This window comes from Cyprinodon tularosa, unplaced genomic scaffold, assembly GCF_016077235.1.
Source record: "Cyprinodon tularosa strain WSP-4 unplaced genomic scaffold, ASM1607723v1 ctg184, whole genome shotgun sequence".
Lineage (NCBI taxonomy): Eukaryota > Metazoa > Chordata > Actinopteri > Cyprinodontiformes > Cyprinodontidae > Cyprinodon > Cyprinodon tularosa.
The window spans coordinates 678,429-705,786 of NW_024038639.1; the positions used below are offsets into that span (position 1 = coordinate 678,429).

The 27,358-nt window shown below is 38.9% G+C and overlaps 1 protein-coding gene across 3 annotated transcripts in view; it reads left to right on the forward strand.

Moving 5' to 3' along the window:
• bbs9 (Bardet-Biedl syndrome 9) overlaps positions 1-27,358 on the forward strand; it is a 233,847-nt gene that overhangs the window by 72,067 nt on the left and 134,422 nt on the right. For all 3 annotated transcript variants that reach the window (XM_038282486.1, XM_038282487.1, XM_038282488.1), the window contains 3 exons: positions 4,642-4,737; positions 4,996-5,168; positions 5,250-5,402. In XM_038282486.1, the coding sequence (XP_038138414.1) occupies positions 4,642-4,737; positions 4,996-5,168; positions 5,250-5,402 (422 nt within the window). The remainder of the gene's footprint in view (positions 1-4,641; positions 4,738-4,995; positions 5,169-5,249; positions 5,403-27,358) is intronic.

Sequence of the window (27,358 nt, forward strand, 5' to 3'; positions counted from 1 at the left end):
GCGGGTGACAGAGTTGGCGGGGGAGCTGGGAGGAGTCATTTTAATGTAAAGTTGTGTGTCGTCAGCATAGCAATGGAAGTTGACCCCATGCCTGCCGACGACACAACTAAGGGGGAGCATGTAGATGGTGAACAGGGTAGGGCCGAGCACGGAGCCCTGGGGGACCCCACAGGTGACAGTGTGAGGTCTGGATTTTGCCTCCCCCAGGGCCACGTACTCGGTCCTGTCAGTGAGGTAGGAGTGAAACCAGTGGAGGGCAGTGCCAGAGAGACCAATGAAATGCTGGAGGCGGTGGAGGAGGATGTGGTGATCTACTGTGTCAAACGCAGCAGACAGGTCAAGAAGAATGAGGAGGGACGTGAAACCGGAATCAGAGGCCATCAGCAGATCGCTGGTGACTCTGATGAGAGCTGTTTCTGTGCTGTGGGAGGGGCGAAAACCAGATTGGAATTTTTCATACAGATTATTGCATTTAAGGTGGTTGTGGAGCTGGGTGGAAACAACTTTTTCTAGGAGTTTGGAGATGAATGGGAGGTTTGAAATGGGTCTGTAGTTTGACAGAGGTTCAGGGTCCAAGGTGGGTTTTTTTAGGAGGGGTTTAATGAGGGCAGTTTTAAGGGTAGATGGGACGGTACCCGTTTCCAGCGAACTGGCTATTATTTTGGTTATGAGATGACTAATGGATTGATGGTGAGTTTTGAGCAGAGGGGATGGGAGGGGATCTAAAGAGCAGGTGGATGATTTAGATTTGCGGATGATGTTCTCGACCTCCTGCTGCGTTGGCAGAGAGAAGTGTGATAGGAGTTGTGTGGGAGATGTCTCAGGGGTATCAATAGTGGTGCTGTTTGAAGGTGAAAGTGAAGAGCGGATGCTGTCTATTTTTGATATGAAGAAGTCCAGAAACCGGTTGCAGTTTATATCTGTGTGGTTGTAGAATGAGGAGACCTGTGGTTTGAGAATATGGCTGATTGTGGAAAAGAGTTTTTTGGAATTACCTGGGTTATTGTTGATGAGCGAGGAGTAGTAATTGGACCTGGCCTTGGAGAGGGCTGTTGCATAATTTCTGCGATGTTCCCGGTAGGCCAATTTATGCACCGTCAGGCCAGATGTTTTATATGCCCGCTCCAGGACACGGCCAGACCTCTTCATTTGCCTTAGCTCTTTGGTGAACCAAGGAGCGGAACGTGTGAATGTGACAGTCCGGGTTATTACAGGAGCATGAGTATCCAGGATGGAGTTGAGGCTTGTGTTGTAGAAGTCCATTAAGTCACTGGCTGATGAGAGTGGAGAGGGGGAAAGATGCTGAAGATGTGAGCTGAAGGATGAGGAATCAATGTTTTTGATGTTTCTGAAAGTGATATGGCGTTTTGGTTTGGTGAAAAAGGTTATTGGGAGTCTAAATGTAACTGCCAGGTGATCTGAGACACCAACATCGTATATGTTGATGCTGGTGAGTGGAAGGGAGTCAGTTATAACAAGGTCCAGAGTATGCCCTTTGCTGTGGGTGGGGCCATCTGTCAGCTGTTGAAGATTTAGACAGTGCAAAACCTGTTTGAATTCGGCAGCTAGACGGGAAGTGTGTGAGTCCATGTGTATATTGAGATCACCAATTACAAGAATATTTGAGTGTGCTGTGCAGAGAGAGATTAGGAACTGATGAATGTCAGAAATGAAAGTTGGTTGTGGTTTAGGGGGGCGATATATGACAGCTACTGTAGCAGAGAAAGGATTATTGCATTTAAAAACAAGGCTTTCAAAGGAGGAAGCACCGGGTACAGACAGGAGGGACACTGCAAAGTAGCTGCGAAATAAAACAGCAAGGCCCCCACCCCGCCCAGTTGTGCGAGCTTTGTCCAGGTATGAGTACCCTTGTGGGCAGGCCTCATTCAGGGAGCTGTAGACACCGGGCTGTTGCCAAGTCTCTGTGAGGCAGAGAATGTCTATTTCTTTGTCCAGAATGTGATCGTGGATGAATCCGGATTTCTTTGACAGTGACTGCACATTAAGCTGTTCCATTGTGATGTGGGAATTTGAGTCCAGTTTATGCAGAGAGCGGAGAACGCTGAAATCCACTCCAGGTCTTCCAGTTCGCCGGTCCAACTCAGCCATATCTGAGGTAGGCATAGCGGCGCTCAGATGACGCAGATGGTGACGTACCTGTTGCGCGACAGGACGTGATGCCGACCAGAAGGATGCGATGGAGCTGTGGTCACCGCGTTTGGACATTACAAGGCGGCGCCCGGATCCCCGGTGGATGTAACGGGGTCGACGTGGAAGATCCAATGGAGCTCTGTTGATGTTGAGAATCCGAAGTGGTTGTATCGTGGTGTCGATGGGCAACAAGTGGCGTGATGGTGTGCCGGTGCTAACAGTTAGCCAGGATCCAGGTGAGCAGCGGTGGAAAAAAGCCATACCCAGAAGGATGATCCACAGCTTCAACAGAGGTGGTGTTCCATTCACAGACCTCCGCTGGAAGGCGGAGGCACTGGAAGATTTATGAAGACTGATGGTGCTGATAGGACTCTGTAAACAGAAGAGTTGCTCCGGCTAACTCTGTTAGCGTAGCCAACCCAAACAAGTTGCCACGGGCTAACAGGCCGACGTGCAGAGATAATCCAGGGAGGGCATGAAGCACTTAGACATCTCCGTAGGAATAATCCAGTTTGATGGAAACAAAAGGAAGCAGCAGGATTGGGGGATTTGAAGCCCAGAGAAAAGGACGATTCACTTAGCAAGCAGTGTCCAGCGTAGTGACAGGTAAGTCCAGGGTACCACAACAAATTCGGTGTGTACTACAAAATAATCTGTCTCTTACTGTAGTAACTGAGTTCCCAGAATACGGTACAGTAGGATGGATTTTGCAGAAAAGGACAGATTTTGACGGATTTGCAGAGAAGCGGCGAACAGCCAACGCCAGCGTCCTCTCTGCCTGGACCCCGACATTTAAACACCAAAGTAGTAACTGTAGAAACTAAAGGACTAGATCAGCTACGCCTCCAGAAAAGTCCATTGTAAATTTATGACATGTAGTTTTTTTTTTTCCTCTGGTTTCCGAAATCTCTTTGTAAAGACAAACCAGGCCAAACGTGCAGTGTCAATGTACCCTGAGGAAATTCATTCTTTAATTGGAACCCATTTATTAAAGGCTATGTGGAGGATTTTCACAAATGTTTTAAAAGACCGGCTCTCTCCACCTTAAAAAAATGCATATGCACAAGCCCATTTCTCCGTGTGCACGCTGTTTAAAAGTTGCTATTCTCATAGCTCATACAAGCTTACTGTGCCCGAACATTCGTCCTAACCCCTAAATCTCTCAATTACTATATAGAGCAGGGACTATATAGTGGACTTGGTTAACTTACCATTTGGACAGATCATCACCGCTTTTTACTCCCCGTTGGTCATGTAACTCCTCCTCCACTGCGTGGTGCTTACTCCACCTTTGTTATTAGTCGCCACTGTTGGCTAGCGACAGCCGATGGCGACAACAGGCCGCTGTGACAGCAAATCCCATAATGCTGTCTGCGCAAAACATTCTAGTATATATCTGCCTTTTCTGAGGCATTTCTTTTTTTTCTTATACACTTCTTAGACACTTTTTCTCTTACGACTGTCGGCCATTTTCAAAGAACCGTGGTGAGAAAGGTGAGCTTCAATGATATGCGCCTGAAAGTGCGCATGTGCAGAAAAAAATAGCTAACGGGACGAGGACGTAAGACGGCCTTACGTAAACATATCACCAGAATGATTGACAATTTACTCCCGATCTCTGAAAAATATTAATATTTTACACACATATATATATATATATATATATATATATATATATATATATATATATATATATATATATATATATATATATATATATTTATATATTCTCAGGATTAAATTATATAAGATATTTTTGTCTTATGTTTTGTTGTTTTTATACCACTTGAAGGAAATCAGCACTTCTATATTTTGTTTGAAGCAACTAAAGTGTGGTCTAAATAATTAAATATTTAGATTTTGATGTTTAAGGAATTATAAGTTATGCCACAAGTGATTTTTTATTTAAAAAAGTAGTCGTTTTTCCCACTGAATAAGTGCCCTTACCATTAAACTGGACTTTTTAAAAGCTATTCAGTGTTAGAGCTGTTCCTTTAAAGCTGTTTAGCAAGAATAATAACTACCTCCAATGGATGTCAAAGAATACTTAATTTTATGTAAACTTTGAAGATATTTTGTTTACAATCATGGTTCACATTGCAAACCGTTTTATTAGCATCCAACCTACTGGAGGAATTTTCCACGCTGCTTCTTAGATGAAATTGTAGCTGTTAGAATGTTTTTACACATGTATGACCAGTCTAATGTTTGATTGTGGTTGTGTGTTTATGTGTTATCTGCTATATACCCCGTGGAATTTCTTCTCTGTCTCCTATATGACAGCCATCTTCCTTCAGCAGTTTTTGTAAACACCAACACTGTAATACGACTAGTAGCATGTTTTTCTTTCAGAAGGGCTTTGTGTAAGCTTCCATTGTGTTTTTGAAGAGTGCGACTGTATCTTGTCCACATTAGTTGGCGTCTTGCATCATGATAGGCGGTCATATCTGTCTCATCACGCTGCTTTTTTCATTCTGTTTCCCTCTGCAGAGTTTTCAGCAAAAACAGAAGATAAGGATGGGAACAGTTTGGCTTTTCAGTTTCTGTCAGGAGCCAAAGTCACTGTGCTCGCCTCCAAGACCTCCCGTGAGTCTCAAAGCTGAACCGCATACAGGAGGTGGTGCTGGTTAACCTCCATTAAGCCCAGTTAGACTGTGGGATTGAACTTTTTTTAAAAGCTTTCCCTTTATAAATAATAACCACAACTGCTGATGTTTTTTTAGTGCAGTTTTTTTTTTTTACATTTAATGTTAAGATTAGCCAAAGATGTCAAACATTTTACTTGTGGTAAATGTGGAAAAAAAACAACTGAATGTTAAGGAAAGTCATCTCCTTTTATTCTAGAGCGTTACCGCATTCAGAGTGACAGCTTTGAGGATATGTGGCTGGTGGTGAAGGAACTTGTTCAGAGGTTTGATCAGCATTTCTCCAAACTGGGAATCAAAGACTTCAAGAAAAGTTTTAGTGGGCCAATCCCACTTCAGGAGTACTTCCTGTCTGTAGACAATCACTTTCAGGTAGATATCACCCAGGCATTTGTAAGAAAACGATGGAAAAGGCAAACGGTTGCCTTATCTTTTTGTTTTTGGTCACGACAGCTGCGTGTCAATGCTCAGCAATATCAGGATCTGCTGTCAGAGCGAGCCGTCCAGTTCAGAGCCATCCAGCGGCGACTGCTCACCAGATTCAAAGACAAGACCCCTGCACCTCTGCAGAGCCTAGACACACTACTGGATGCCACTTACAACCAGGTCAGAGACACCTAATAAACATGATGCATGTCCACATGATGTTCAAAATGATGTTTAATTGCACGTATGATTCATAAACAGAAAAGTTATGATTAGAATGAGATGGGATGACAGTTGTTAGGGTGTTTAACAGAAAAATATCATCACATTGAAGTCAAAGCTTTAGTTTTACACTCCTGACATCACCATCTGTGTCATATTGAATTCATCTGCCTGGTTGTTTGTTTCCTGGATGGGGCTGCATGTGGAGCTGGTTGACAGCTGCCTTTTGTATCACTGGCTCTTTCTGTATGTCTGATTCTGTCTCCTTGAACCCCAGTCGGCCACACTGGGCCTGGTTCTGCTGGAGGTTTCTTTCCTCTTCTCTGTCCCTACGTGCATTCTTGGTATGAGGGATTGCTGTTGAGTCAACGAGTTGATGCAGTCAGCTGGTTTTCCTTAGATAGAAAACTTTCAACTAATCTGACTGTATGATCTGGTTGAATTGTCTCTGTAAAGTGTCTTGAGATGACATGATTTTATTGGTGCTACATAAATAAGCGGAATTATATTGAATTGAATGTTGATTTTAACTTAAACTGAAGCATATAAACATTTATTTTGTGAGGGGTGTGTAAATATGCCGCAAACAACTTTAATACATTTCTAAAACAAGAAATTGGGATTTCCTTTAATTCAAACATGCTAAATCTTCTAAACACAGGTTAAAGGGCAGACATAAAACTAGGAATGTCCCAATCTGATATTGGTATCAGAAATTGGTCCCAAAAAAACAACTAAATTTCTATTTAATTCTGTTTAAAGTTTATGTATCCCATTGGTTAATAATGCTAGGATTAGTTGTTCTCATACCTTTCTGCCATCTATTTTTTTTCTGTTTGAGTACTATGAATTGATTAAGCTTTTTTCTAACTACTCACAAAGTGAGTAATGAAAGGATCTATGAGTCTATTCAGTATTGGTATTGGTCAGTAGTCAAAGACTCTGACCCAACAAGTTGACTTAACGTTGTTGTTTATCTTTTCTTTGTTAACTGAGCTTTCTCCGATTGGCTCATCATGTTTGGATCCAGCTTGTCCATGTGAGCAGCAGCATATTTTAGTTGGCTTCTAAGGTGTCTAGATGAAGCAGGGGTTGACGTTAAGGATTTTTACCACTTGCCCAAGGGGCAAGTGACTTTTACATTTCATTTGCCCAGAAACAATTTTTACTTGCCCAGTATAATGTTTGATAAATATAGTTCCTAACATTCATTTTTGTATATATATCAATGAAACATGTTTGTTTTTAAATGTTTTTTGTAATTCAGTATTTTTTAAGTTTACAGGTTCCTGGTGTGTATATGCATGCGTCAGATAATGAACTCAAGCCTACATTACCGTGTTAACATGCTTTTCAATCCTTCCTCCACATTATTTTCAAACTAAACTTTGCTTTAAGCTGTTGTGTTCTTGGAAAAAACATAAATTGTAATGTTAAAAATAAAAAAAACTTGACAGGTTAAAAACTTAAGATAAATCACAAGACAGAAGTCAATGTCACAAATGAATAACTTTTATTTTAGAGTCACGGTATGTTTATACAGGATAAAACTATTAATATAATGTGACTTTTCTAGAGAATCATTATACATAGTTATTTTATACAGGGTTTCCAGTCTTACATCATTTCAGAACTTTTAACTGACTCAGGATTAGTTTTCCCTGACAAAATAAATGCAGCAACAAGACAATAATAATAACATAACAAGTCACCAATTTAACATGTTTAGCTCTATAACAGTTAAATGCACCTCTCCAATGTCTAAGAGAAAAAAAAAATTAATGAACATTTTTTAATGTATGACCTGCATCACTGTACAGAAGACTGCCATATGATAGCCATATTTACACTGTGCGCTTGGCATACAATTATGCCAATTTTTCTAATCCCTGACCGATAATTTTTAAACTAGGGTTTTTTTTTTGCCATGTTGTCGTTTTTTTAGCCTGCCAAGTCGAAAAAAATGTGTCTGATTCACACCAATTCCCGGACAAAAATCCCACCATCTGGCGGAAAATCACACAGCTTTTTTAAATCACGCGACTTTTTCAAATCACGCGAGAATGTGTACAAAACAACAAAAATGGCGCCAGCATCGCCTCTGGGTCGTTTTCATCGAATATCGGTGATTTTAAAGTAATTTTGAGTGATAAATAATTTTTTTTGCGATCATTGCAGTTGCCCGGCGGGCAAATGCAGTGAAATTTGTACTCTCCCGACAATGAAAACTACTTGCCCCGGGAGATCGGGCGATGGTTAACATCGAGCCCTGTGAAGTATGATATTTTTTCCAATGAGCATGGAGATCAGCGAACAGCAATCTCTCTAAGCCCCACTTTTACCAACTCTAAAGCAGGTTTTCCAGTCCAGTTGGAGAAAAACACTACAGGCCTCGAACCACAGGCTGAATGGAGTGGAGCCAGTCTGAGTAGAGCCCTCTTTCATATGGGAGTGGTATTTTGGGTCAGAAGTTTGACACCTGGGTCCAATAGGGAGTTCCAGAAGTACAAAGATCCCAAACACAGATCAAGAATAGATTGGATTGATTATTAGAGAATAACATGAGGGCCTAGAAAGGCCCTGACCTCAGCCCTGTTGAATATATGTCTAACAGTTAGGGCCATTCTTGGAAAACACCCAGATTAAATTAGCTCTACTGTTTCTGGTAAGAAAGTTGGTGAAATATTCAGTCACAATTATGCCCAGTTAATGGTCCATGGCTGCAGATGCATGTGCTTTCTCCACAACTTGATAGACAGACATTGATCCCAATTCTATGGCTCATATATATTAGCCCTGTAAGTAAAATTTTATTTATAGCAGAAGTATTTAGATATATATTTCTGAACCTTTTTTTTGTCAAAATTGATTGAAATAGTTTATCATCAATCCATCTTAAAAAGAGAATACAAAAAAGAAAACACTCCAACGAATCATTAAAGCTAATTATTAACAATGTGTTATGTCCAAAGACTGATGTGAAACTCCTACAACCTTTGTAAGTAAAAACTAGCAAGAAAAGAACGCCTGGAAATAAACGTTTACTTCGGTGCTACAAATTCATTGTTTCCAATCTTTGTGGTTTTACTATTTTTGTTGTTTAATAAGTTTAATCACACAGAAATACAAGCTATCAATGATAGAGAGTGCAAAAGATAGAGGAGTGTTGAAGATGCATCAGAGTAAGCAGCACGTCTTTAAGCTTTTCTGACTGTGTTACTGTGTGTTTGTTTACGTGTGTGTGTGTTTGTGGGGCGGGGGGGTGAGCTCACAGCTAATCGCCTAAACAGAGGAAGTTCATAAACCACCAGACCACAAACTTCACACTGTAAATTCACACTCACACATCATAACTTTTTTTTTCCTGCTTGTTCATCAGTGTTTCAAAGGACTCATTTTGATTTTAGGTCTTCAGAGTTTGGATGTTTATGAATCCTGTGAGGATATCTAGGAAAGTCCACACATTGTTGCACCTTAAAGTGATGTCTGAGGATTAGGACTCTAATATGGGTTTGGAGTCATATATTTTATTAATTCTGTTCAATTCACTTCATGTATAGCATAAAATATTTTCAAATCCCTCTACAACCCTTTCTTCCAAAAGTTTAAAATATCAAATAAATGTTATTCCACTTCATGATTCCGTCCCAGTTGTTGATTCTTTACTAAAATTACAGTTTTTAAATCTTTATGTTTGAAGCGTAAAAGGATGCAAAAGATCGAAAAGGGGCCGAATACTTTTGCAAGGAGCTGTAGTTGGATCAATACTCTAAACAGTTGTAATTCAAAACTTGTCAGGGCAATTGATCTAGCACCATTGTATAACGTCAAAAAGTTAAGATCATACATGTGTGTTGTTCCTTCACCCATTCATGGGTAGACTGTAACCACATCTGCCCAGAGAGGTACTAACAAAAGCAAGGCTGCCATACACTGGCACCACCAGCACTGGAAACGCGATCTAGAAATAATTAAAAATTTCTTAAATTAAGTGTATTTAGCCTTAATTTTAGTAGGTAAATGTGATAGTTTGCCAATAAAATGTGTATTTTTTACTCTTGAAATAAGATAATTAGATAATATGCACTTGAAATAAGACAATGCAATTGTGTTTTCTTATTTTAAGTGTAAATAGTCTTGTTCCATTGGCAAAATGTGTCTTTTTACCTCCTCAATCCAAGAAAAAATGTACTTATTTTAAGAAAAAATGACTTCTCTAGATTTTGATTTTTTTCCAGTGAGTTCATTTGATCACCACTGAGGTGATGCTAGTTCAGTGTATTGCTCAAGGACACAATGACTGAGCTGAGACTCAAACTTACAACCCTGAAAATGAAACGCCAACTCTGGAAATGTAACACATTTGATTTTGTCATGTGCCATGAACACAAAAGCAGACAGAGAATATATAGTTAAAGTAACAGGAAATAATTGAAAATTGTAGAGTAGCAAAAAAATAAATAAATAGCAGAGTGGACAAAAGAGACCGCTAAATTATAAATTTTGTCTTCGGCAGCCTAAGAGGATAGCATCAGCACTACATAGACAGCTCATGGCAGTCTAGTCCCTCTGGGTTCATACATTTCATGTGAGGTGAAGGTTAAAACAAAAAGCTCAGAGAACCCGTCAGAAAAAAAACTGTATCCATTTGTTTGGAGAGTAAAGCAGAGATCAGTGAAACAGATTTTAACTCAAATCATCCCTTTAACCTTTTTCTCTCTTTGCTAAACCTTAGAGTCTGAAGGATGCGTCAGTAACTGAGTAAGATAAAGTGATGGTTGCCTGCCTGCGCTGTTTACTCTAAAGGCCGAATTGGCGGTCATCTTTTCCACATTTCATTAGCTTCTCGTTAACTGAGCAGAACCAGGTGACATCATCCCTTCTTTAGCAGTTAGAGCTGTCAACATTTCACTCTTTAGCAGTGTGTGATCAGAGCCTTTCTGCATCCAGCTTCTTACACCGTCCTTTGATACCTCTCAGATTTCATGTTAAATAGTTTCCGGGATTCTCCTGCTTTAGTTGGAGCTTAATGAGAGGAAATAAATACACTCAGTGAATTACTAATGCCATTTAAGCTAAAGTAAACAGTGTACACCTTAAGCTGGCTAAGTGCCTCATCCAAACACGTCTAGTTCAACTGTTTTTTTATACTAACTCTGTTTAATGTCTTTAATATAAACAATGTAATCATCTGCATTTGTTTCCATTTGTTATGCGGTGTTGAAATAAATATTCAGCAGGTATTTTTTGTTAAAAACTAATTATTGGGTTTGGAAGTAACTCTTGGTGTCTTAGATATCTGCAGTGATCCGCTATTGTAATTTTGCTGTAGCTAGCATTCCAAGGTAATACTGAATAAAGCCAGAAGCAAGACCCTGTTTCTATGAAGACATGCTTTTTTTATTTTCATTACACTGTCAGAAGTAAAGAGCAATCAAAAGAACTCTCTGCATTTAACACCCCTTGGAAGCAGTGGGCTGCCATTGTGGGGCGCCCAGGGAGCACTGTGGGGATAAGGGTCTTTGCTCAGGGACCCAGAGTGGCAGTCTGTGGGAGTGGGGCTCAGACTCAGAACCTGTCTCCTACGTGCCTACATAGCGAGTTTGAGCAAGTCAAGGAACTCCACATATACTACATCTACATTTACTCTACATATATCCTGTCATCTAAAACACTAACACCTACTTGCGACTTAGAACCTGTCTTCACTCTATGGCTTAATGCCATGGAAGGCTTGGCAATGGTGGCCTTGGGAAGACTCAGACTCGTCTGCTCCAAACAACATTCATTTCTTTTGCCCCCTTTTCCATTGTCTTCGTTGAAGTCTGTGAAGAGAATTCCTCCACCTTATAGAAAAACTCCATTACAAAATCACCACCCTTATCACTGTCCATGTTTTCTTTGCTGTCACTGCCAGTGTCAATGCCACCATCTATCCATCTGCCAACCACATTTTGTACTGTATCTATCGATGGATGGATGAATGGAACATAGACACAAAAAGTCAGGCTAAACCTGCAAGAATGAATCACTGTCAATGACTGATTTCTAGTACCAAATTATGCCATGGAAGACATTTTATTGTGAAATAGTGTCTGCTGCCAAAAACTTCGGGAGATCACCGGCTGACAGACATTTGTCTCTCCAACAAAGAAAAGAGAAGTTGTATAAATACGCCAGAAGACGTTACATTGAGAAGCATGGACTGGAACTGGAGTTCAAGTCTCCAGACTTGAATAAAGGCTCTATATAAGTACATGCCATTTACCATTTACCCTGTAAAGTTGTTTTCCTTGTTTCATTGTTTTAGATGAGCTTTGTTTTTATTCCAAGACTTCATCAAACTATTTACTCTAAAAATAGCTGTCATTGTATCCATTAATTTATAGTAAATCTCTCTAACTTAGTGTCAGTTGTTCAAAAAGGTTCCTTTCAAAATATGTATCAATTATAAAGTATGAGTGACCTTGTAACCTATACCCCTGACCTTTCAAATCCATAAGTGTCTAGCCTTTCAGAATGCCGTTGTCTGACATCGTTCAGGTGGATTTCTAGCTGTGAAATCGTGACTCTGCCTCCTAAAAGTGAAGCTTCCTGCTGTCGCTTCTGTCCATCATTCCTACTTTCCTCATTCTTTCTCTCTCTGTTTTCTTCTCTTCCCGCCATCCAGTGACTCGTATGCGGGAAGTTTCTGACACACTATACACTCTGTAATGTATACACATCGCCATAATGGAGGCTATTGATGGCTGGTCGGAAGAGTGATGAATGCGTCAAATTAATAATTCATGTCAGGATTAAGAGTCCTGCTTCCGAGGATCAACTCAGCAGTTTGGCTTCGGATTCTTTTGAGGTTATTTGAACTCCTGCTTCCTAGATTTTGACTGGGTTTATTCAGTGAAAATGTATGGGGGACCTAATTTAAACAATACATTGTTCATTTTCTCCTAAATTCTGCTAAATCAGATCAATGTTTTATGTGTTTTTCTAAAAATCACTTTTTTATTTTTTATGAAACTTTTGAGGTACAAAATATTTCCAAACCATTTTCCAAAAATGTACACATATTAAAGTTTGAATAAATTATATAGTTAATTCCTAGGACAAACCATTCAAACAGCACCTCATTAAGTTGATTAAAGGGGGGAAGCTACTGTCTGTCTTGATCTTCTCCGGCCGGGAACAGGGTTTTAAATCTAGATTTTTTTCCTCCTGTATAGCTCTCACAGGTGAAACTTAGTTTGATTATTTTGAAAGTAGAACTTTTATGAAAGTTTACCTCATGAAGCTGTGGCTTCATGCCTGCAATCACACCGTCGACAGACTCGTAAAGGAATGTGTGGCCAATCAGGAATGTTGGTGAACCAGGCACCTCTTTCATTTGGACTCAGAGGAATGTCTGCTGGGTAAATTTTCAGCATCAATCTTGGATGATTGTGGGAGGGGAGAATTTCCCCCACCTCGTTAGCAGTGTGTGTCTCCACATGCAGTGGCCAGTCATCGCTGACGAACCGTCAGAGATAAGAGGAATAGGCTCCCTGTGAGAATACTCTGTGGTCGAGTCTGCATTTATGCATTGCAGGATAATATTTCCATTGTTCATGCTGCCTTTGTAGGTCTATATTTTATTCATGAACTCCTGGGATCTTTTCAGACCACCTCTTAGTTTAAATGTGTGTACATTTAAGTGCAAAAACCTTCTTCTGGCATCTAAAGTGGCTGAAATCCAAAATATACCCAATGTGTCAAGCAGCCGCTTATGATTAATGAGTTTCAGAATACAGTAAGAATCGTGAATGGTGACTTGTGGTGTGTTAGTGTTCATTTCGAGAACAAACCAGCAATGCACCAAAGTCAGCAGCTTGTTTTTAGGTTGTTTTGGTTATTTTCTGACTGTGTCTCATAATTAAAGGTGAATTTCTTCTTTAGCTTCTGTGTAACTGGTTATAGAGCTATTTTTCTCTATGGTTTTCACGCTTTAAATACTCTTCATCAAGCAAAGGTGTGCACAGTACTAGCGTTCCTCTATTTAAACGCTCTGCTAACCTTTTTAACTGCACGACTAACACGTAGCTGTCACTCAGCGGAATAAAAACTAAAAGCCCTGAATGAGTCTGTGCAAGATGAATGAAGAAAGGCCAAAAGGGAACTGAGAGGGGGAGAGAGTCTTTTCAGTTTCCATAAATATTTTCCTCAGCACCGTTTCCTCTTGAAGCGCAACCCTCGTTGTTTGTTAGTAATAGCATTAGCGCTGAGCTAGCAGGAGCTGCTTTCTGGGAGGTGGTGGGGGATCTCGGGAGCCATTCTGGGCCAAACCAAGTGGAGTCTCCCTGTAATTATGAGTTCAAACACTGAAAGAGGGTGGCTCGCTGACTGACGGGGTGACTGACAGGCCATCCAGGGGCCTTGCTGGGCCCCTAATGGAGGCCTCCAGTAGACAGCCGCGTGATTTATCTGGCCCCAAATGGTGCTCTAAACACTGTTAAACACAGATCCCACTGTAGGGAGCAGGAGTGCTACCTTTAAAAGCCAAATCTTTCAGCTCCTGTGTCTTTGTATTGTATAGCTGAATAGTTTGTCATAAAATATCTAGTATTGTGTTTCATATTTTAAATAAAATTGTTGTTCAAGTTTGTTTGATGTTTGGAAAACAGAACTTTATGGGATGCTGTATTTAAAAAGAAGAAAAAAAGATTCTATGATGGTATTTGCTGTAAAAGATCTTGTACTTCCAGAGTTTGTATAGAGGTATTATGTTTGCAGGTTAGCAAAAGACACAACAATAAAACGCAGCAGAAATCACAGGAAGAGCGGTAAATGGAGTACAGACATAGTAACCAAATTATGTGCCAAACAACAATAAAAATAAAGAAACAAAAAAACAACCCAAACCAGGTAGGTAAAGGGGGCTGCAAAAAGGGCATAAAAACAAAAAATAAAAAACAACCGGAATTCAGGTGAAAGAAGGAGACCTTGATGGAGCTTGGCGGCAGTATAGGATGTTTAGACGCCGACCAGGAGATCCCACAGGATCCTGACAGGAGGCTAAGCAGACCAAGCACCAAAGGAACCCTCAATAGAGCTTGTGGACAGAATTGGGAGGCAGAAGAGTGATCAAATCTCTGTGTAGGAGAACAGCTGTGGCGGAATTAAAGCTGGGAGACTAAGAGGGGAAGACTAATTAAGACAGTGGGAGCTTAAATAACAAACATAATCATCTACAAACCAGAATAGGAAAGACATCAATGCATAGAGTCAAGAACATGAGAAATAACAAGGATAGGAATAACAAGTAATTAAAAAAGTTTAACTCAATAAAATCTAGAACACAACTAAATTAGTGTCCAGTTTCACAGGACAAGCTGTTAACATCTAAGTCAATGTTTCTTTGCAGTGTAAAAACTGTCCCTATACGAAATTGTGAAAAATTGAGAGTGTAATGAAGAGTTCACTGATCAGACAGGCTAATTTAAACCTGGTTTCAATCCAGCTAATAACAATTAGCTTTGGATTATCACCTGGGACTGCAGGAATCTGTGATTTAAGCTCCATATAAGTCTCCAGTTCACTTCTGAATGTTTTTAAATTATCTCTTATCTCAACATCACCTCAGCACGGATGTGGAAAATAAACAGAATTAAGTTGAATTAAACAATCCATGTAGTAAAGGACGTACCAACACGTTTCAGATCTGTATGTTTAAGGGTGACTGTAACCACTCCAGTCACAGCTTGTTTTTACATTTAGAAACCGGGATAACTTCTTAGATACTAATAACTTGTTAATTTACATACATAGCCCTAAAATTCTCTTTAAACTTAGTAATTTTAAGAAGTAAAGGGTACGAGGCTACAGATGAGAATTTGACTTGTGTGTATGTGCATTCCTGTGAATGTAGTGTTAGCAACATTAGGCATTTGCCATGGTTCATTAACCATGACCTCCTGTTCTCCTACACAATAGGTAAAAAGTTACTTAAGCTATAACACCTGCCTGCCGGTGAGTCCTCAATGATTAAACCCCCCTCCTTAGGTGGTATAGGGGCAGGAGGGGAGAAAGCAAGTTGGGCTAATCACCAAATAGGCTTAAATTGAAAGGCAACCAGACCTTCACTCAGTTATTTGAAGACATTTCCACACCTATCCAGGAGTCTTTGTCAATTCTGTTGGCTCGCACCAGAGCAGTTTTTAGTTGCAGTGCTAATGTATTTAAGCAGCATGGAGGTCCATCTTCCTAAGCACATTCCAAGTCAGATGAAAATTTATTAGTTGGGCTAATGTCACTACCCTTAAGTTAAATTACTTGGAGCTTTAGAGCTTCATGGCCACTAAATGGTATCAGTACATCAATTGCTTTTTTTTAAAATAGACATTTTCTACATTTTGGGACAATATCGTCTGATAAAGAGTACATATATATTTGTGTTTAAGTCAGAATGGTTTGACATTTAAATATGATTTCCCTACCACTTTAAACAAGAACTTTAGAAACGTATGCAAATATAAGTGTTGTTTATGTGCAAATACAATGTTTACATACATGAAAGCCGAAATTATGTCCATGGTTTGAACACAAGGAATTGTTGCAATGATAAATCCAAGATTGATGTGATTATTGCGTCTGTTTTATCTTGAGTCCACTCTGGTCTCTGCGGACTATTGAGTTGTTATCACATTAACAAGTGTGTGTTTATTAAAAGAGCTTGAACATGAGGCTTTATCTGTGGTGAAGGGAGTCCCTCAGGAAGCCACGTGTGTTTGATTTTCAGATTAAGGATTCATGTGCACATAGGAACTTCCTCTCCCCGTCTCTCCCCCAGCGTACATTTCCCCCCCCAGGAGATATTTTACCCTGAGAACAAACGCATTTACATCTGAGCTTTCACTGTCTCGCCATCACACACACTGGGACCCTTCTTGAGGCTGAATGAAGCACAGAAAAGTGGCAGTGGTCTGGTTTGTTTTCCTTAAGATGGTCTGTTTATGTGACTGTCTTATCAATGAATGGCTGTCTTTCATTCAAATGGCTGACAGTGTTCTGTTCATGGGGCCGGTATGATGAGAGTCCTCAGAGGTTGGCTGTCTCCATCATGATCGATTTTGTCTCTTCATCTTTTAATGAGGTGCCCCTGCAAAATCAAATATACTCCAAAGACTCTTAATGTTTCGTTTATGCGCAGACACACACATACACACATACTCGTTCTGCCATGTGACCATGTGTTCACTCCCATTGATTTTCAGTCATTTTCAACCCTTTCTATGCCCTAACCTTAAAACTAACCCAAAACCTAACCATTACCAATGCATACCTCACCCTAATCCTAACCCAACTGACACCTTAGCCCTAAATCTAACCATTGGCAAAATAGATGGTGAAATTGGAAAAATGGTCCTCACTCTGAGGGCTAGACAGGTACACATATAAACTCTCCCATAAGGAACCAAAGAGTCTCAGGTATGCATGTAGAGAGAAGATAAGAAAGCAAATGCCTCTAGTCTTATCATCCATTTTACTGACATAATCTGTAGATCTTCAAAGCTTACCAATAACATTATTTGTGATTTGTTCTATTAACACTTTTTAATGTAAAAACCACCAACTTTTAGATTTTAGGTGACTTTAGGTGATTTTTCAGCTCTCTCTTTGCAAACAATGAATGTGGCCAGTTGGGAGGTCTTTCGCTGCCTTTGACAGCAACAACTGCTACAGTTTAGTGGATGCAATGCTTAAGCTCACGGAAAGTGTTGAAGACATAACAATGATGGCGTAACTTGTAGATTACAAATCCCTGCTTCCTAATACTGTGCAGCCCTATCCATTCAATTAGCAGAACAGTCTGAAAGCATGATGTGATTTCTTCTGCATTTGATCCAAATCTGATTTTTTTTTTCTTTCTGTTCCATTTTAGAATCCACCAACAACCAATTTAGATGATGTCGTCCCGCCTTTTATTGCTTTAGATTGATTTTCCTATTTCATTCCAAGCTGCTTTGGGTCATTAATAATTGAAATTAAAATGTCTCAGATCTGACTACCTTGTTACATTAGCTAAATCAGATACATTTATATAAATAAGCTTTTATTTTCAGCAGAAACCAAAATCTGCTGTTTTCCTTCTGACCAGCAGATACGTTTGAGCCAAGTCTGGCTCTAATCTCTTTTAATTTCCTCAGGCTTGATCAGATCAAGTTTTATTCTCTCCAGATTTTAATCAGATTGAAGACTAGTGAACGCTGCTGCAGTTGTCGATGGAATACTCTACAGTCCTTACCAATTTTTTTACCAGTCAAGCCACATCTTTTTGGCTCAATATGTGCTTTAGTATTAGCATCATGTAAAAAGATGGAGGGATGAGGAGAGAAGTGAGGATGAAGCATCTGTGCTGCGCTTTATCAGACAGCCATAGATGACCTGCCAGAGGATTTCCTCATAGATGTGGTGGAGCTGAAGGAGTCTTTATTATTAACATATGGATGTGGTCAGTAGTGGGAGGGGTTGGAAAATGTTAAGGAGGGGATCAGAGGGGAGCAATCCGAAAAAGATAGAAGAGATGGAGGGATAAAAAGGCAGAGGCTAGAACGACTGAAATACAAAGAGTGAGCATTGTGTGTATACACCGAATGTGAAGACATGTGAAAGAAGAAAGATGAGGAGGTGAATTGAGGGAGTTTAAAGAAACATGAAAGAGTGAGATTTGGGGGGAAAAAAAAGATTAAAGCACATTTTGCACATGCACAACAGGCCTGAAATGTACAAAAATCCTCCGGAGGGTCTTCATGCGGCAACACAGATTTCCTCGGCATTCGATCCAGACTTTCATAGCTTTTTCACCCAGGTACCAAAGCTGAAGACTAACCTTTATACTCTGGCTCATTTCCAAAGCTGTTGAATTGATAGGAGATGTCGCTTCAGAGTCTTTTCTGTTTTGCATTTCATTTATTTTCATTTGCTTGTCATTTTCCTGGATTCTTTCAGGTTCATGTGTTATAGATACCAACATAAAAACAGTCATCAGTGAAGCTCATCTGCTTTCTTGACATATAAAAAATGAAAGGGCATATTTTTCTCATTAGGCCCTCTGCACTTCACCCAGATGGCACTTAGTAATATGTCCAGATAGATTATATAAGTTTATATACAAACAAAGAAAGTCTGCGTTATTGGAAGCATATTCTTCAAAAGTTCTCTAACGCCAGTTTGAGAGTAGCTAAAATGGATACAGAAACAACAAACAGCTGATGAAAAACAAACAAAGAGAGAATACTTTGCAGAAATAGAAAAAAAGTAATGCATATGAATATAAGATATACCCATAGAAGTTACAGAGAAATTGCACATTATGCAGAAAAATATGGATTTATGTTTTAATTTCTACTCTTGTTTTAGTCGTCTGGTAAAAGAAATGCCCAAAATCGCTTAACAAATTGAATTAACTCTAATTACATCTGCTTTTATTTATTTTCTGTTTGCCATACGGCTGAATGCACAAGTTACAGAAAGACTGTATAGAAGACAACCTGTTATAAAATGTTTGGATGTTCTTGTCACGTTTTGGTTGTGGTTTAGAGGACCCAAATGCAGAGACAGAGAGGCTGAGGTGATTTCGTGTAGTTTTAATGCAAACACAAATAATAGAGGCAAAATCCAAAAATTCAACTAAAAATGTAACCGTGGAGACATCAAGGGAAAACACGCACAAGGAGCCAGGGAGAGATGAGGTGAGAAGACAACAGCGACGACAGGACCAGCAACAACAAGGAACCAACAAGGAGTGACTGCAGAGAGAGAGTATATGTAGCTGACTGAGACAAAGGCAGGGCTAACGAGCTGAGAAGGAGCAGGTGTGAGCAGACAACGAGGGAGCCAAAGGGAAAGGAACACACACAAGAGGGCAACAGAGGTAAACAACAGAAAAACCTGAGAACTAACATAAATCTAGAAACTACAACAAAATAGGAATTAAACCTAAAAAACTAGAAAAACATTGGAGCCAAGTAAAGCACAACAGAACCAAAACCATGACAGTTCTGTGTGTGAATGGTTGTTTGTCTTTTTATTGTTGCCCTGCGATGGACTGGCGACCTGTCCAGGGTGAACCCCACCTCTCGCCCATAGACAGCTGGATGGAGGCAGCAGCACCCCTTGGGACCCCGCTTGGGATTAATCTTGATTGAAAACGGATGGATGAATGGATAAGAACTATGTAGTGAGGACTTTGTATTATTGATTAGTAACATTCTGTGGATTAGATTTCTTTTTTTACTAAAGGGGCGTTTTTAACAATTTTCGTTCCTAGCCTGGTTATAACATCATCGCTGGGAATGTTGCTGAGCACCAAGCAAAGGAGTCGTCTGTGTTTGAAAGAAATCTTCCTGTGAAGAAATTAGAGAAGCAGTGATTTCAGACCCTTTTATTTTTCATTTATAATTACACTATATAATAATAAACGTCCGATAGATCAGTGCCAGCAGAAAAGGTTTGATTTTAAATTTGTTCTGTGGACACTAACTTATTCAGGCCTGCAGTGACAGTATTGAAAATCATTTAATGGCATTAAGGTCAGAGGTCAGGTTCGACTTTCATTGTTCAAATGTTCCCCTCCTTTTTTTCCTCTGGCACACAAGTTTTAACTTTAGGGCTACAAACCACAGCAGGGTGCTGTTTACATTCTGCTCTGGTTGTGGGAGGCTCTTGTTTAGCCCTGGTGTAAATGAAACCAACTTTGCAATTTACAGGATGATATGTGTAGTTTCATGCTGCTGACCAAAAACTTTAAACATTGGATGAATTGACATCCTATGGCAGAGGACCCCAGTGAAGTGCTGATTGAAAATTTCCATTCCTGTTCTGGGAGTTCTAATAATGGCTGAGAATTTTTTTGTTTTAATACGGAGAAGTTATACGTGAGAGTTGCCTTATTTGTTGGCTTACTGAAATATTATATACACTGCATTATTTTAAAATGCAAACCAAAATCAAAAAAAGTTGCACCACAAAGGCAAAATAATAAAGCACATCTTATTAAGTCAAAACTCATCTTAAGATCTGTGAAAAAAAACAACAAACAAATCTACTGATAGACTGCTGATAACTATTAAAAACTTATGCATAATAACAAGAATTTGAAATGTAAAAAAAAACAGGTTTGATGTAAAGATTGTCACCAAACCAAATTATTAAGAATGGTAAAAATAAAAATAAATGTGCATAAAGTTCATAAGAGAAGATTACTTTTGAAACCTCATGACCTCTAAGAGGTGGAAGAAACATGACCTTTGGTATAATTATTAGGGCTGCAACTAACGATTATTTTAAAAATCGATGAATCGGCCGATTATTTTTTCGATTAATCGATGAATCGGACAAAAAAATTTTTTATATTAACCTCTTTATTCCAAAATAAACATTTTAGACAGAACAAACAAGCACACAAGTACAGGTTGCTCATTAACTGTACTGGTGCAATATGAAAAATAAATGTTTGTGTAAAAACTACGCAAACTTACATGAGAAATGTAGCTGTACATCCACAAAATATAGGCTACTTTGTTTCATAAAGCGCAAAAAGAGACAGGCATTTTTGTTTTTAAAAGCCCCTAAGGGGTTCAAACAATAGGCCCCCCCATTTCAACAAATGAGTTTTTTTTAGACTAGAAGAGTTCTGCCTTTTAAGACAGGAAAGTATAGCAGTTAAAGTTGCTGCTTGAGAAAATACTGAACCATAGAGATAAAAATAGCCCTGTGATTCAAATTATAAATTGTATTTGGAATAAAAATGAGAGAACTAGGGGTGGTAAAAAAAACACATCCTCCAAAGACAAATATTTACATGGGAATGTGGCAGATAATTAATTGACATATTACTGATCTTGCTGGATTTTGTTCTGCTTTACTTCCATAAATTGCAGGATCTTCTTTTCTTTATCTTTGCCAGAAGATTTAAACTTTAAAAGCCTTGCCCTCATAATTTGCAAGTTAATTTATTTATAAAGTAAATATAAACGCTGCTTAAACAAATTTAATGAAATTAAAAGTAAAATAAGTAGCCAACCTTATCACTGTCTGTAACCTACTAAGGTAAGGAAAGCATCAGATGAGCTACCTGAGAAACTAACGTTACGTTTCCCCTCTTTAAAATGTAACAAACATGGTTACTCATCCTGCTGATCAGCTATCTTCACTGCCATTGAAGGCTCCAACGTGTTTTCTTTTCAGGTGCTGCGTCATAACAGTGGTGCTTCCGTGCCATGTTCATTTGTTTTTACAAAAGTTGCATGTTACGACTTTTTTCGCTTTACAAAGCGCAGGCTATTTTAATTATTGTGATCAATTTGCGCCGTCAATCCCGGCGCATGCGCGCTTCATTTGCAGTCTGGACGCTGAGGGTAAACTCCTCACTAAAATCCTGCGGCTCTGACTGCCGCGCTGAGAGGGATTACTGTGGGAGAGGGAGAAAGGCGTTGGGATGGGGGAGGCGCCCCACGGCAGGCAAAAGCCGCCAGTGACACCGTAAAAAGTCGCCAGATTTGTCGCTAGTCGCTTTTTTGAAAAATAGTCGCTGGAGGGGTCTGAAAAGTCGCTGAGTTGGCAACACTGCAACTGCGGCACTGACTCGCTCCGCCATATTTTTTTTTCTTCCCCCGGATGACGGCGGCGGCGGATGACGCATTAATCGCGCGACACAACTAATCGATGATTAAATTCGTTGCCAACGCTTTTAAAAGTCGATTTTTATCGATTTTATCGATTCGTTGTTGCAGCCCTAATAATTATTTCAATTGTGTCTATTTACACAATTTTAAATCATATATATCATCACATATATATAGTATATTACTATTATAATTCATTTATCATGTTTTTTAAGCAGGTATGTCTGAGGTTATCTGCGCAACCTTTTCTAATGTGCGCATATTTTTCCACTATCAAATGTTTTTCTTTTTTGTTGTTGTATGTATGTCCAGAAAATAGACTTTTCAGAAAAACATTGCCAAGTAAAAATATCTATTTTTAAATAGTGATTAGATTCAAAGAAGTTGTGCTGCAACTGCATCAGGCATGCTGCCCCAACATGAGCTGTATTAAGATGGTTTTTAAGCTTAAATACCCAGAATGGACCAACGCTCTTAATGCTGATTGTGCTGCAAAGTCATGGGTGTAGAAGAAACAGCAAATACAAAGGTTCCTGCTGCAGACTTTAGTATGAGTTTGAAAAAAAAAAAAAAAATAAACCCAAGTGTGCATCTACTCTTGGCAAACTGGAATTTGAAGAGAAAATTATATTGCTGCCTACTTCTGTGTCCACTATTTTCTACTCTAAAATCCATCACTCATGATGATAAAAAGGCATCATCATGCCTGAGGGACTAAGATCATGTTGCTTTTTTCAAGTTACAAATCATTTTGACAATGCAAACAAATTAATAAAAAAATATTGCTTTATTATATGTAGATAAATATTTAGCAAATCCATTTTAAAAAGGTCTTTTTTTATTGAGCAGTTTAGATAAATTTAATTTTGGTAATGTTCTGAAGTAACTTAATTCTGTGTTAGTTTTAATTTGCTTATTTCATTCTAAGCAGAAAGCCTTTGTCTGCTGGTCTATATGGTAGAAAGACTCCCCCATTAAAACGTTTCACATACTCCACTGAATATGAGCCAACTTTAATATACACACCATTCCCTCATAAAAGAAATCCCAGCCTCTGATTTCTGATTAAATGCATTCCGGTTTGTTGGAGAAGTATTGCTGCAACAATGATCCCCGTGTGTCGGGTTATTCCATTATTTAATTAGCTCTAAAAATAGCTGTTCAAAGTATGTCATGTGGTCTGAATGTATGGAAATCATACCCATATTGAGACAAGTTGGCAGTCTGTTCAACTTTATTACGCTGAAATAATATACACATCTGCATTCCAAGCTGGAGCTAATGGATGCCCAAGACTTTGTGGAAAACATTGGTGTTTATGTCTGCATTTTAAGTAGCAAGCACTTTAACAACTGTTACATAAAATCAGATTTGATGTGTTTGGTCTTGATTTAGGAGTCATTTACCATAAGAAGAAAAATTATAAAGCAGAAATGACCAAATTTATATGTAATTCTTGTTTTATTTTTTGATGCCACTAGTTTGTACTTTTTACTTATTTGTATAAAAAATGTTATTTGATATTTCCACTAATTGCAACAATGTTCTCTTCAGATAAGATGTATCTTCTTAACCTATTTTTTTCATTCAGGAATGTAAAATAAGTTGGTTTAATCAACACATGGTGTCCTAATTATCTGCACTGGAAAAAAATCAAACTAAATAAGTCATTTTTTTCTTGAATTGAGAAGGTAAGTGAGACAATTTGCCAATGGAGGAAGACAATTTACATTAAATATAAAAAATAACAATTACAATAAGACAATTGTACTGTTATTTCAAGTTCATATTATCTGATTATCTTGTTTTAAGAAAGAAAATACCCATTACAATGGTAAATCATCTCATATACCTACTGAAATTAAAGGTAAATACACTTAATTTAAGAAATGTTGATTTTTTTTCCAAATCATTTTTGCAGTGTGAGATTTATTTGGGTTATTAATCTTCCCACAGTGTTTGATTTCTAACCCATACATCTTTGGTTTCTTGGGTGAATCACCTTAACTAAAGACTACCGTTCCTGTTTTTAGAATGTTTCCAATGTGCTTTCTCTTTTCCCTTTGGGAACTTTGAAACTGAGTTTTATTTTTCTGGGACTTGGGTTTGTCTTTTTATTATCGCTCTCAGCTTCTTGCCTCTCTGCTCCTTTACATGTGTTGTAAATTTGATGCGGCGCGCTTTGTTTCTTCCCATCTTAAGTAGGATATTTCTTATCAAGGTTAAGATCAGGTAATGTATTGTAAAGACAGAGGTTATTCCAAATATTACTCTGCAAGTCAAGTCTGAAGTGTCTAAGGACTGCGGGCCGACACCAATATTGCAGCAGGACGTCACAACATTATTACACATTTAAAGTTAGGGTTGGTTATACTGTTCAAAAACACTTTTAGTTATATTGAGTAAAATGATGCTTCCATCCTTAGAGCAGTCAACACCTTATGTATTTAGAAAAAAGGAACAAAAAAAATCCGACTTCTGTAAGTGCTAAAAGCCTCTAAAAACTGACCAATCCCTGCCATTTTGTGCAATAAAAAAAAAATAAAAAATCTGTTTTCTTCATCTCTGTACCTTTGCCGGAAATATTCACTGCATCCCTTCGCAAAACTCGTCAGGTTACCATTGCTAAAAATAACATGCTAGAACTCATATGGTTCGTATTGCTAAACTTAACATGCTACCTTGAAAGCTACAATAATAATATAGTTTCATTAAAGGTCAGTGAGACATGAGGTAGGTAGGTTAAAGTCCAAAATGTATTGAATGATATGGTTGTGTTGGCTCCCCTCTGCTTTGCCGAGTTCAGCTGTGAGATGAGCGTTCAAGTTTGCGGAGAAGGATGTAGCTTAAAATGGATGAGAGAGGGGATACGGAGGGCCGATTTAAAATTAAATATTTCAGTTATTAATTAACAACAAACAATTGCATTAAAATTCCAATTACAGGAAAGTTTCCAAAATTTTCAACACTAGATCATAAAAAGTAACTGCAAAGTTAAGTTGTTACTTTCGCTGAGTAGTAACTGAGTTACTTTTTCAGAAATAACTGGTAACTATAGTTACCGGTAGTTATTTTAAGTAAATTGACCTACACTAGAATTAACTGAATATTAGTTTTTGGCTCCAGTAACCAGAATCTGAGCCATTAGTAGCTACTTAAAGGTTTATGGTAATAAATTGTCAGACACATCTGTACCTCGAATGTGTATTGACTTTGAAGCAAATACTTTTGGCCCTGCATGAACGATCACCTGCATCAGTTCGCTTTCTGCAGAGTCAACATCTCCGTCTCTGGTTGTTGTCTGGTTGTACACGTATATTTGTTTCTTCGTCTCATAAACAATGAGTGATTTATAAGATTACACGTATTTATTCTGTAATCAGTGTCTGTGTCAGCGTGTGTGTTTGTGTGTGACCAGGTGTGTGGCATGTGACGCCAAGCCAAGGATATTTATCTTGTTTTAGTAAATTCCCCAAGTTCTCCTCATTTTTTTTTTCCTTCTCTTTTTTTTCTCACTAGCATCTCCCTCTCTTTTTCTCCCCTGGCTCCTTCAAAGGAGACCATTGAGAGAGATGCAAACATAAATGGGGGGGGGGGGGGGGGGGGTGCTTTCACACACAACTACACACAGGTACACACATCCTGCCAGAGGCATGTTTGTGGGTAAAATGTATTTAGTTTGGTTTTTGTGCGGTCTGTGTGCTTGTGGTTGTGCTTTTTGTGATTAGTGAATATCTGTGTGCATATATCTGCGTTGTTCTCATATACGGAGGTAAGGTTACAAACCCGACTTTATGTTGGATCCCTTTTGCAGCCTAAGTGAACATAAATGGTGTTATCTGTGCTAGCATCACAGTAGCACCAGCAATGACCTCTTGTATTTAACATTATCACTGCTGGCATTCAGCTCTCACTGTTGTAAGATTATGGAATTTGGTCTCTGCTTGCCAAAGCTCCTTAGCTCAAAATTAGTGTCGTTTTCACTGGGACCACAACCTAAACCATCACCTCAGACCTGGCTCAGTGTGTGTGTGTGAGGGTGTGGGTGTGTGTTTGTTGGCTTCTCAGGTCTCCTTGGTCTGGACTGCATCAAGTGTGTGGTTCAATTTGGACAAGGAAACTCAGTGTGTGTGTGTTTGTATAAAGAAGATCTGTGTAATTATGTGTGTCAGTCTGTAAGTACAGAAGATTTTCTTCTCTTCTTCTGTCAGAAGGAAACAGTTGTCTTTATATTCAGCTGCCATGTATGATCAGGATAAACAGCCACCAAAAAAAGGAGTTCAGGCAGCAGCAGTTCCTCTAAAGCAGTGTTTCCCAACCTTTTATAACTTGTGTACCCCTTTGGGCATTTTGTCTGACCATGAGAAAGCTCAAATATTTTCATGTACCCTTTGCAATTCACTCGCGGACCACTAGGGGTACACTTATCCCAGTTGGGAAACACTGCTCTAAGTACGTCCGCTGTTTTATTTCAAGTGTGTTATGAGTGCGTATGTAGCCTACGCATATGTCCTTAGCTGGTATTTGCTTCTTACATTCATCTATTGTTTGTCATGGCAGTTACTACTTTGCACTATGCACTTTTGAGTCCCTAACTAATTCCCCCTAGGAGACAATAAGTTTTTTTTCTAAATGTTTTTTCATTCTATTGTTTTTATAAACTCTAGAATTCTTTTCCAAATATGGTTGAAGATGCAGGAGTATGGGTAGAATGTGTTTTAATAGTGGTTGTTGATGGGTGTTGTTGAGCTCCTGTCTGTTGTTGCTAATCTGCTTTTCTGTTGAAAGAATGGTGAAAGTGTGGAAAGAATCTCAAGGAGTGTTCATCAGTTGGACCAAGCCTTGTTTAGGAACCTTAGGATCTTTGTTTCTTGAAGATAATTTGGTTCGGTTGGCTTCTTCAGCCCATGACCTCCATTAGAGCAGTTTGTGGTTGAGTGTCAAGCAGCCTGGTTAATAGCCAGCCCCTCTAAGTTTAAAGTCATTTATTACAACCAGAGAAAAGGTGGACTGTCTTGTCTGGTTTGAGGTTAGTCCTTGCCTCAGGTAGAGAGGTTAATATATATTTTTTCCGTAAAAGTTTAAAAAACAATTCACTGGACTTGGTTTCCAAGGTTTGAAGACGTTTCGCTTCCCCTCCATCAAGCTTTCTCAATTCAAATGTTAATATATATTGTTGTCCTGTTGAAAAATAACTGTAGGAGGATTTGGGAGATGAACAGATTGACTGGGGCTGTCTCTATACTAAGGGATGTGCTT